General features: G+C 44.3%; 1 protein-coding gene across 6 annotated transcripts in view; it reads right to left on the reverse strand.

Annotated features, from left to right (window-relative positions):
- The window catches only part of STXBP5 (syntaxin binding protein 5), a 117,051-nt gene extending 111,644 nt beyond the window's left edge, over positions 1-5,407 (reverse strand). For all 6 annotated transcript variants that reach the window (XR_014166723.1, XM_081905149.1, XM_081905148.1 and 3 more), the window contains exons 1-2: positions 3,861-5,407; positions 2,214-2,311 (exon numbers count right to left, since the gene is read on the reverse strand). Coding sequence is in view for 5 of the 6 variants with exons in the window: in XM_081905149.1 (XP_081761275.1) it covers positions 2,214-2,311; positions 3,861-4,016 (254 nt within the window). In the remaining variant the exon portion in view is untranslated. The remainder of the gene's footprint in view (positions 1-2,213; positions 2,312-3,860) is intronic.
- Positions 5,408-12,172: the final 6,765 nt, after the last annotated feature.

The raw sequence follows: 12,172 nt of genomic DNA on the forward strand, positions 1-12,172 counted from the left end.
GTACCTGGTGTTCACCCTTGAAAATCAGCAATTAAAAAATAAACAACAGCCACACCTTGCTGACTCTGTCAGCAACTACTCTTTCAGCTAAGGAAAGGAAGCTACTGCTAAAATTCAGAAAGAAACTGCTTCACATCGTGAAATGTAAATGTTTTTTAAGATGTAAAAAGCCATATGCAGATTCAACATTGTGAATCTAAACTTGTAACTAAAAACAAAATAAGCAGTGCAAACAAAGACAAAAAACACCCACTTTTTAAAAACTATTCCTTCTGTTAGATGGGCAGACAGATTCTATCAAAGCTTACTCAGAAGTAAATTTTGTGGCTAGTAAAAGCTTGTTCTTTCCGGCAGAATTTTGTAAGAAAAAGATGTGTTGCACACGCTTGCGCTAGCACTGCATGTGTCTTTAGGACAGGAATGGCCACCCTGTAACTCTCAATATGTTGCTGAACTATGTCTTCCCTAATTCTTAATAAGTGGCTATACTGGCTGTGATCAATTGGAGCTGTAGTTCTATAACATCTGGAAGGCCACAAGCTAACCATTCCTACTTCAGAAACTACAACCCTTTATAGTCATTCCAAGCAACCAAATCATTAAACTATCATCACTTTTGAGTGCACAACCTGAGAATTCCTTTGCTATGGCCAACATGCCAGGAATAGACCAACAAACCCCATTTATTCAACCTCAGCCTGTGGCTCCAGAAGCCTTTCTGCCCAAGCGCAACTCAGGCCAGTGGCTGAAGTGAGGTCACATAAGGCCACCAGACCTCCAACAACACCCAATGGGAATATGGTGCCCCGTTCCTTTATTTCTACCTCTGACCATCAAAGCATACTGAATAATGAATATACACTGAGTGACCTTATTAGAATTCTTCCATACGTTTGCTGGCTTTTTAAAAATAAAATATTTCTTTTCTTAATACCACTTACTCTCATTTAAGGGTGCACAGTATTGCAACTTTTATCATTGGACACGCTGTTGAAGCAGAAGAGATTGTTACTCACTATATACTATTTTTAAAAATTTACGCCAACCCCTATTTATACCTTAGGGAAAGGTTCTACTGATCAACCACCACATTCACAACTCTTTTCTATGAAACTCATATCTAATCCAGCTAGCATCCCTGCCACTCAAAATTGTTCCATAAGAGGATACGCTATGCTGCTATGCATTGAATATGGGTTACTACTATTATTATTCATTAAAACTTTCCCTTAAAAAATGTGCATTTCATCAAAACTAGTAGCAAAGTCATAGTGCGGGCATAGGCAAACTCCAGCCCTCCAGATGTTTGGGACTACAATTCCCATCATCCCTAACTAACAGGACCAGTGGTCAGGGGTGATGGGAATTGCAGTCCCAAACATCTGGAGGGCCAGAGTTTGCCTATGCCTGTCATAGTGCAAGGAAAGCCAGAAGTTGTTGGATGCAGCTCCAATCATCCCCAATCACCACGACCAATGCCCAGGGATAAGGGAGCTGGAGATCATCACAATGGTTACCTGTGCCATAGAGTATATGCAATTATTCAATGATTTTATGAATCATTTCTATTTTTTTCAAATTCAGCTACAAAAGATCTGGGCTTAATACTTGTTCATTTTGATTTTAAGGACACACATAAACACAAAACATTTTTTTCATTTACAGTAAAATTGTGTCTTACTTGTAAAGGAACACCTTGAAATGATTATAGTAAGAACACTGTGTAGCCAAATACATAGTGTTATTCCCCCCCCCCCATTTCAAATTCATTTCCAGTTACAATTTGTAAAATAATGATTGCTAAACAGAATCCTTATATTCTACACTGAAAACATTATCTGTTGCTTTAAAGCAAAGAACCCTTACAGCAATAGGAAAGAGTGATAGACATAAGGGTCATATTTCCGGTTTACAAGATAAAAACTAACTTATCTGCATTAAGCTCTGCTAAGTAAACTAGACAGGCTGTTAGCTGGGATACTGCAAAAATAATCAGGATGGTTTCCCAGGAAAATAAAAGTACTGGTTCCACTGCTAGTACACGCACATCAGATAAACAGAAGTAAACGCAAAGGAACAGCAGCTTCTCCCCTCCCCCACTCAAATGCATACCTGACTTGCAGAGTGAATTGAGACACTAACTCCAGCACAGCACAGTAGGCAATGGCAATCTTCTTAGTAAGTTTCTTTTAAGAAATACAATAAAAGGATACAGCCTTAAAGCGCCAGTCTGAGTCCCGATGGCAAGTATCTTCTGAACAGGATCAAAAGCCAAGGCCGAAGGCTGATAGGGGAAACCATGGCGTACAGTCTGTCATGTCAGAGTGGTGAAGCAATGGTGCAACGGGCAGTAGAAGAAAAATAAAACAAAGAACAAATGAGAAAGAAGCAATGTCATTTTACTTTCACTTAATTAAAGGAACCACAAGTATATGAAAGAGCAGAATTATCTAAAAATGGGTAAATAATTAATTCAAACCTCACTGAACATGGATATAATAAAATGAAACCTTAATTCTATCCCTACTCATGTATATTTAAACAAAACTATCTACCCATTCACCTCTCACCTTTATTGTATTCCTAGCCTAATCTGCAATTCTTTCCATAAATAGCTGTGGTTAAGACATCTGAATTAGAATCAAGAGTCCCTGGGAAATGTGATGATGCAGCCAGTTCTGTAAATTAAATGACCACTAATTATTAAAATGGCTCTTCAGAGAGCCATCACTATTTCTCTGAAGCAGGCCCTGAATGACATAAGCTTGCTAGCCCAGGGTAGCTTTCAAAAAACTCTTACCCACAAGTAGAAATTGCAATAGCAGTCCCCTTCTTTGCAATATCTGAGCCAAATAAATTAAGGTGGAAAAAATACATTCTATCACATTCAGTCTCAAGTGCATGTCCCCCATGCCTTATAATTACAAAAATAAGTGTGCATCTCAGTTCAGCATTTTGTGACATTTTGTAGGGGGAAATCTGCAAATAAAAGTATACTTAAGTGAAATACATGTGTCACACCTGAATCATCAAATTAGACTAGCTGGTGGGAAGTTGCAGGGGAAGGGGGGGAGTACAACGCAGGTAACACTAAAGAAAGTGTTTTAATCTTTAGGATCAACCCCCTTGTTGTTTTTTAAGAGAAAGTGTTCAATACACAAACAAGTCAAACTACAGCAGCTTCGGCCACAGGTGTTGCAAAGGTAGAGATAAGCATAACATCCACATCATTTCTTATTTCAATTTGGCACAGCTGGTGAATTAAACTGCTGCATCATCCTTTTGGAATTTAGACCTCAACTGCATATACTGTGCTGTGTCTGGATAGAAATGTTACTAATTCACCCAACCAAGCACTCCATCCTAAAAATTTTAAAGGACTATTCCTCTATAATGAACTGATTGCGCTGAAGCTTGTTTAAATGCCTGTGCATGGAATGATGGGGAGAATTCGGTGCCAGGTCCCGTTATCCACCCCCCCTTTTTATAACACTGATGAACACAACACTGATGAGCCCATTAGATGTTTCTCCTCCAGAGCGAGGCATCTCAAGATCCGCGAGTGCATTTTAGGAATACTGTAGCCTGAAACGCAAGCGGGTGAATTGTGGTTGGAGGGGGAAAGATGCTGCTAAATAAAAGCCTAGAGTCCATCATAGCATTGGCGTCATCGGCGTCGCCTCCCCCACCACCATAATTTTTGTATCAAAAAAGAAGAGGAGGAGGAAGACAGATGCAAATCGACAGCTTTGGAACTGGAAGCATCAAAGTCCAGAGGCTGCAGAGCCCATCATGGCTACATCATCGTCCTCCACCCCCCCTTTCCTTCCCAACCGGCTGTTAACGGCTGCAGCATTCACCTTGCAGAGCTGGAAGTGCTCGGACTGTAGGGTCTCCTGGATGTCGTTCTCCCGGGTTGCAGGCGGCGGCTGCTGCGAGGAGGCGGCAGCCGAGGAGGACGACGACGAGCCCGCCGTCAGGCCGTCCAGCACCTTCCTGATGTTAAATTTCCTCATGGTCTCTCCGGCGGCGCACCCTATTCTTCTCCCTCCTCCTCTCCCTCCTCCCCCTCGCCACCCGCCTCTTGCCGTGGCTCCTGCTCCCGCCTTATCACAAGCACCTCAGGCAAAGCACAGCAGAGGCGAGCCAAGGAAGGGAAGAGGCAGGCAGGCAGGCGGGAGGGCAGGACGGCTGGTCCCGGCGGGGTCGAAGCGCGGGGGGGGGGCACCGAAACAGAAACGCCTCTTTCTCCCCTGCTCTCTCTCTCTCCCCACCTTCCCCTTCATCCAACCATCCCCACCACCATGATGTGCATGGAGGGGACCGAGAGCCAGACGCAGAGGCGGAGGGGGCAGAGCACAGACACCCTCGCCAGGTAGGGAAAGGGAGTGGACCTGGCCGAGGAAGAGGAAGAGCCCGACAGGAAGGAAGGAGCACGGAGTAAATAAATATAGCGCGAGGTTAACGCAGCAGCAGCGCTTCCTCCTCCAGACGCGCACGGAAGACACACACACACTCTCACGCAAGCGAAAGCCGGGAGGCGGCGGCGGCGGCTTCCCCCACCCTCCTTCTGCCGGGAATACTCGGAGCGCCTCCCGCCTCGCTTCTCCCTCCAAGGCTCCTCCTGGAAGGCCTCTTGCAGGCTTCGGCGTTCCCTGCCTCGCTGCGCCTCGCCGCCCAAGCCCTAATCCTGGGCCCTCTCTCCGCCACTGGCTTCAGGCCCGTCCCTTCCCCACGCACACACGACACGACACGCACACCCCCCTCGCTACTGCGCGCCTGTCAAGCGAGCGAGCCGAGTGCGCGGCTGCCTCGCTGCTTCTCTGCCGCCTTCTCCCCCCGCGCTCGTGCGGCTGCGAGCCACCAAGAAGTGACAGCGGCGGCGGCAGCAGCCTCAGCTTCCCACCCCTTTCCCCTCCTGCCAGTCGCGCATAGTGGGAGCAACTACGGCAGCCTCTGTCATCCCGCCATGTGCCCCCCGCTCCGCCGCCGACTCCCTCCTCCCTCTGCGCCCCAGACGCCGCTGCAACTCCGCCCGCCCCGGACACCGGCCTCCCTTCAGTGCGACTCCTGCCCCGGGAGCGTCACCTGAGGCGCTTCGCAGTGGTGGTGGCGGCGGCAGCTATGCCGCCGGCTGTCACACGCCCCCACAACCATCCTCTCGCAAAGGCTGCGCCGGGCTTCCGCTACCTCCTCCTCCCTTTCCCAGCCTCGGTTCCCCTCCTCGCTCGACAAACACGGAAATTCAGCCCCCGCCGTGAGAAAACAGCGGCGGCAACGACGCTGCTGCTGCTGCTGTCGCCGCCTTCCTTCTCCTCCTCCCTCCCCCACCCGCGCTCCACACGCCACCACTGTGGCAGCTGCCGCTGTTGCCTCCTTAAACTGCTGGTGGTGGCAAAGCCAGAGCGAGTAACGAGGAGCATGCGCGCTCCAAGGCCTCCAGCAGCACCCGGATGTCACTGCTTTCCCCCACCTTTCCCTCTTTATTTATGTATGCATCTCTCCCCCCCTTCCCCCAAATTATTTATTGCTCCTTAGTGCCTTTTCGAGGTCGGTGCAAAGAAGGCCTTTAGGGCCGCAATCACACACACAACCCTAAAGTGCATGATTAGATCCAGCTGCACGTTTGGTGGGTTTGGCCCCACTCTCTCGCGCTAACTCTCCCTTCTGATGTGGCTTAAATAGCAACGGCTCAAGTCCTACGCACGTTACCTAAGAGTAAGCCCCATGGAACGCAGCGGGACTTGTTTCCTAGCTGAAAGTGCATAGGAGCGGGCTGTATCTTAACTGTCCAAAGAAGGGATTAGCAGCGCAGGGCCAGCTCGGAAACTGATCAGCTGGGGCAGCTATTCGTCTAGATCCCCCGCCCCCGAGTCTGGGTCTGCTGATTCAGCACGTTCTCTTCCACGTCCGCCCGCCGCCACTGCTACAGAGTAGTGCGACGGCCCTTGGGGGTGATCTCCGCTGGTCCCTAGGAGAGCCCGGGGATCTGTTCAGTGTTCTAAACTCCGCGCGGTAGTAGAGAGTGTAATCCCCTCTCCCCGTTGGTTTCCACACACGCCCCTCCTCCGCTTTCCACGCTTCTCCAGGTTTGTGGTGGCTCAAGCTGAACTGGAAGAAGTTTTCCGAGAGAAAAGCAAAAGAAGAGCGAATACAGTAGCGTTTTTTGCTTTCTCTCTAGTGTTTTATGATTGGGATAATGTATATCTGACATATCTGACATGAGAGGAGAGCGTCCTGCAGGATTCTGATTGTGGCGAGATACTGTTTCGTAGAAGCGAAACAAGAGACAGTGGGGTTAAAGTCTTGGATGTGAACCCTTCCACTAAACTTTGACAAAACACCTACATCTGAAGTAACGTGAGAGAACAGTTGTGCAGGGGCATACCTAGGATTTACCAGGTTGGCTTCCACCATAGGTGCAGTACGAGGGGCACCTTTGGCAGGTACACAAAGGATGGGAGGGCACCCCTCACTAAGGGCACAAAAGATTGGGCACTGATACAGATCCCCGCCAAGGGCGTAAGGGAGCCTAGGTACACCTCTGTAGTTGTGTAACACTTGGTGCTTTGAAAAGAGCTACAGAAAATCCTGATAATGTTATTGTCACTCTACTGTGTTTCATCAGGCAATCCCAAATAACTGTTTGGTTCTGTTTCGGACCAAGCATGGATGCTAGTTATTGTTTTCTTCCCATAAATTTGTGTCCCACCACATCTTAAGGCCAAAAGGTATTTAAAATACAGTGGTACCTCAGGTTACATACGATTCAGGTTACATACACTTCAGGTTACAGACTCCACTAACCCAGAAATAGTGCTTCAAGTTAAGAACAAGATGAGAACAGAAATTGTGCTCCGGCAGCACAGCGGCAGCAGGAGGCCCCATTAGCTAAAGTGGTGCTTCAGGTTAAGAACAGTTTCAGGTTAAGAACGGACCTCCGGAACGAATTAAGTACTTAACCCGAGGTACAACTGTACGGATTTATAATGAAATGAAATAGCAATTCATTTTTAAACCGTAAAGACTAAGCCTGAGTATTGAGGCTTGTTGCTATTATAAACAAGAACTACATTAGATATTTCAGTGGTGGTGATTCAAGGTTATTGCAAGACCTTTTCTTTGAATGGCAAAAACATCTCGAACACCCACATAATCTCAGGGCATTTTCAGATGTGCCATTATGTGACCATCTGGGGGCGAGCCTGATTGAACGTGGTGGGACTTATTTCTGAGTGAACGTGTATCGGGTCGGACTACATGAAACACATTTGAACCTCTCTGGATTTTTGTGCCATGTGTAGGTGCTGTTAATTTGGAATTTGAAAGAAACAGCCAAACTACATTTTGGCACAGGGCACGTTATACACCAATTTGGAGCAAAGCTAGTTAAAGCTTCATGTGTGACAATGACCTCAATCTGTAGATGTGGCTAAGGATTACACTTCTGTCATTAAACCTTTTTTTGTACCCTGGTGACTCTGGAGATTTTGGCCACAATCCAAGACAGAATTACAGGCATGTAAACTAAAATAAGCATGCTTAGCTCTTCATCCTAGCAAACTGTATTGTGGGTAGAATGTGTCTACCTGAGCTTCTAAGCAGTCCAATGCAATTTCTAGTCCCTTCTTAGAAAGGTGCATTTGGTAGCTTTCTAGCTTTCGGTGAATGCTGAAGATTCACCTCTTTACCCTGACATTTGACATCTGAGGTCTGTGCTTTCAGGACTTCTGTTATTCTCATCACTTATGATTTGTTTTAACTTTTAAATTCTGAATTTTAAATCCTGCTGGTGAGGGGCAGGAATGAAATAATAATAATAATAGTAGTAGTAGTAGTAGCAGTAGTAGTAGTAGTAGTAGTATTAGACTTGCCCCCCCGCTAACTCTAGCCATGGCAAAGAAAGAAAGTGCCCTGCATCATTTTGTTTTATTCACTGGCTTTTGCTCTGCCTCTATAGGAGGGGAGAATGTTCCTGTGCTTGGGTCATGCTTGAGAACATGATGTTGGAGTAGATGGGCCATTGGCCTGATCAAGCAGGCTCTTCTTATTTTACTTTTATATAAAACATTTACATCCTGTATTTCTTTCCATGGTTCAAAGCGGCTTACAAAAATAGTAAAATATAACACAATAAAAAACAGTACTGTACAATAGAAACAGCCATAAAAGCCAGCAGTAAAACAGTATAAAAGTTGCCTGTAAAGATCATGAAAGAAACAAGATAAAAGAAAAGGTGAGGAATGACTAGAAAAGCAAAATAGTTACATATAACTATGGTAGTCAGCAATAATAATAGCCTAGCCTCTAAATGCCAAATGCCTTCCTAAGTAGGTGTTGTTACATTCATTCATTCATTCATTCATTCATTTATATCCTGCCATTTCTCCAGACTCAGGGCAGTTTGCACAAATTAAAACTATACATACGGAAAGGTAAAACGCAATCAAATTATAATAGAATTTTTTTTAAAACCCAAATCTTTTAAAATACAGATGTTTAAAGCAGCGCTGCGCTATTTAAAGCCCTTTCCTTACAAAGACAGCCAGTTTCCCAAAGCCTGTTGGGAAAGGGTACAAGGAGGAAGCCAGTCTATCTTCTCTAGGAAGAAACTTGGCATAAGGCCAGAAGGGAAGGGTGCAAAACAAATCTTCATAGGCCTGGCATTCCAGAGTATGGGTGCAACAATAGAGAAGACTTTCTTCATCTAGGCCTGCATATGAAGAAAATGGGAGAGGTGATCTGGAGATGTGGACTAAGGTGTAACCAATAAGCAGATGATGACACCCAGCTCTATCCTTTCTATCAAATCCAGGTCAAGCAGTGGGTGTTCTGAATCACTGCCTAAGCACAACATTGGAGGGGCCAATTAACTGAGGCTCAATCCAGACAGGATTGAGGTGCTCTAAGTGGATGACTCCATGATTCTGCTAGTGGTTTGTCATCTGCTTCTATTCTGCATACAGACTGAACTCAAAGTGCTTGTATTAATCTTGAAATCTCTAAAAGATTTGGAGACAAGTTATTTTAAGGATTGGCTGTTCCCATATATACCTATCTGGGTGCTGAGATCTTTTTGAGGCTCTGCTCCAGGTGCCCTTGCTAAAAGAGGTGTGGCTACTTAAAGAGGGAAGCCTTTTTCAGCATTGGTGCTTCAGTTATGGAACAACCCCTTAGAGAGGCTAGCTTGGTGCCTTTGTTGTGTTCTTTTTAGTGCTGGGTGAAGACCTTTTACGTTTCCAAGGCATTTAAGCCTCTCGACTTTTAATATATTTTAGGCTGCGTTCCTATTCCCACTTACTAAATAAGTACAGGTATAGGATGACACTTAGTGACGTAAAAAAACCTTTCGATATACCTGGAAGCTTCGGAGCAGCTGTCAGTTTTATTTTGTAGTTGTTAGCTTCTGTGGATCGCTTTATGCTCTGTTGTATTTTGTGGTTTTGTTTTTGTATACAACTGTTTTTAATTAGTGTAAACTGCACAGAAAACATTGGTTACTGGGTAGCCTATAAATACGGAAAATAAAATAAATGACAATTAAGAGAAATGGCAGTTTGAGACAGAGAGCTGAGCTCTCTAAGCATATTAGGGTGTTGACTCTCTCCTTAGAGATTTGATGTGGGAGCAGTGACCTAGATATGACTTCATCTAGGTACAACCTGTACATTTGTGTATAATGCAAATATTACAAAATGCCAATAAGCATTTAGGAAACTCCAAAGGGGAGCAAACCTGAGTAAGTGCTGCACCCCTGGAACAGAGAAGTAGGGTGAATGTAAAGTAATGACAGTATGCTAAATCCAGAACATTTTGTACCCCTGGTTACTTGTCAAAAGACTAATAGCCATAGCTCTTCCTATGCCCTCACAGTTGATGAAGAACTTGGAATAATATATTTTTGTTTTTTAAAAATCCACCACCTCATCTTTTAGAGTAGAAATTGGTATTTATTTACTTACGTTTATATACCACCCAGTAACAAAGGTCTTCTGGGCCATTTACACTAAAAAAACACACAAAGCTATTGGCCACAAGTGAAATATATGAACATAGGAATTCTGATTATGCCTGCCATTTTAAAAAATGAGAATGAATCTAATGTGCTGTATTGAACATGTATGTGCTGTATTGACCAATGCTGTGTATTTTAATGGAAGCTGCCATCATTAGCTATATTATTTGTATATCTGTATGGCATTAAAATTCAAAGAATGTGTAGTCATGTGTACCTTCAAACTTGAAATTGATCTAGCCTTGCAAGTTATTGCACTAGAAAAATAAAAATGTTTAGGACAGAGCAGTGTTGGCTACACAACGCATCACAACCTGTCAGGTTGCACAGGTGCCGCCAGCCTGTTGAGGGTTCCCTGTGGGCACAGCAATGTAGATCGGCATTCCTGTGCCAGGAGGATCAGTGCCAGAGTAGTGTCACAGCATGCATTTCCTTGACATAATGCTGAATGCGGCAGAAGAAGGCTATGATGCCCCTTTCTCCGATTGCATAAAGCCATTTTGACCATGATGGAACTATGACATTGACACAACACTACAACCCTAAAAATGTATAGTAGTAACATTTTACAGTGTCATTGCAACTGATGGGTAGCTGAACTGAACAGACAGCCCACTTACCAAGCAGAGGCTAGTGCTGCCATTGTTATAGCAGAAGCCGTTCAGTTTGCCATTGCAGATAACAGATATCGAATGGACTTTGAGCTTCTTCAGATTGCCACATTTATGCTGGTAACAAAGGAAGCATCTTCAGCTACAGCTGAAGGTAAGAGGGCAGGAAGAATTTCACTGTTCTTGAGGATCAGGGTGCTGTAAGGTTACAATGAAGTTAAAGGTTGTTGTTTTTTTATCTTGAAGCATGTGCATTTGGAGAGAGCAGTGCAAAGTGGAGATGCTAGCATATTGCATGTAGCCCAAATGGTACCTGTGACTGATCCCTGTCATATGTATACAGATCCGTGAGATAACTGTTGGAGTCCCCTAGTCATATTGATGTTGACAAGTGGTGGTGGTGGTGAAATTGGAGAAGAAGATGAATGTGAAGCCATGGTGGTTAAGCAAGCAGACGAGCCTGGTGGACAGCTAAGTCAGACTCCAGTGTTGTGAATACATGTATGTTTGCTTTAGACTACTTGTATTGCATGTAAGTAACTGTCAAAACGGCCAAAACAGCAGCAATGTGTGTCCTCCGCCCCCACTCAGAAAAAACAAATTGTTTTGTGCTAGCCTAGGCCAGGGGATACATGGGGCAGCCAGCCTGGAACATCAGGCTGTATGCTTGTATTCAGGGTTTTGTTTTGCCCTCTCAATTTATCCCTTATTTTCAGTGTTTTCCTCAGGATTTAAGCTTGATTGCCTTTGCAGTGAATTCCCTGAGGTTTGACTCTGGCTATTCCTGTAATTCTATCACTGTTTGAAGGAGTAATTTATTTTTCTGCTTATCCAAATCTTCTTTAGGCCAGTGCAAGGACTTAATTAATTTCCTTCCTCCAGTCTAAAAATGCACAGTACTCTGTTTCCTTTCCTTTTGTTCACATAGTCCATTGAGTTCTGCTTGCTGGTCTGTGTTCCACTAAATATCAGCTTTGGCCAGCTTGAAATTGACAAGGACAGCTTCTTCAAGGGAATATCTGCTTCCTTTCCTGTCTCCAAAAGCAGATAATGGAAGTTTTGTGAGCAACTGCAGCAATGTCTAGATATAACCTTCAGTTTTTGTTTAACATATATTATGCCTTTATCAGTTCAGTTGTGCACATCTTATATGTATAATTCAGCACATGCTAGAAATAGCCACCACTTGTCCAATAAGGCTGGATTTGAAAATTGCAATTGTTTTGCTTGGTTACACCTGTTTCTGCAAGCAAATCATCAAATTAAGGCTGAAATCTATACACACTTAAGTTCCACTGAACTCAGTAGTGCTTACTTTTGAGTATGTGTACAAGCTTATACTTGCCTAATCACATTATCAAAATTTGCATCAGATAAATTCAGTGACTGCAAATCTGGTTGAATAATTCAGATTTTTCCAAAAACTGGGAGTATGATCCTCCAAATGTACTTTTAAAAACACATTTTTTAAAAAAAAGAGAGAGGAGAAATTGTCATCAACATATGTGAAGAGGAAGGAACTGGAACTTCTGAATATTTTGTGTAT

Source organism: Podarcis melisellensis (assembly GCF_964234715.1).
Source record: "Podarcis melisellensis genome assembly, chromosome: 3".
NCBI classification, from domain to species: Eukaryota; Metazoa; Chordata; class Lepidosauria; order Squamata; family Lacertidae; genus Podarcis; species Podarcis melisellensis.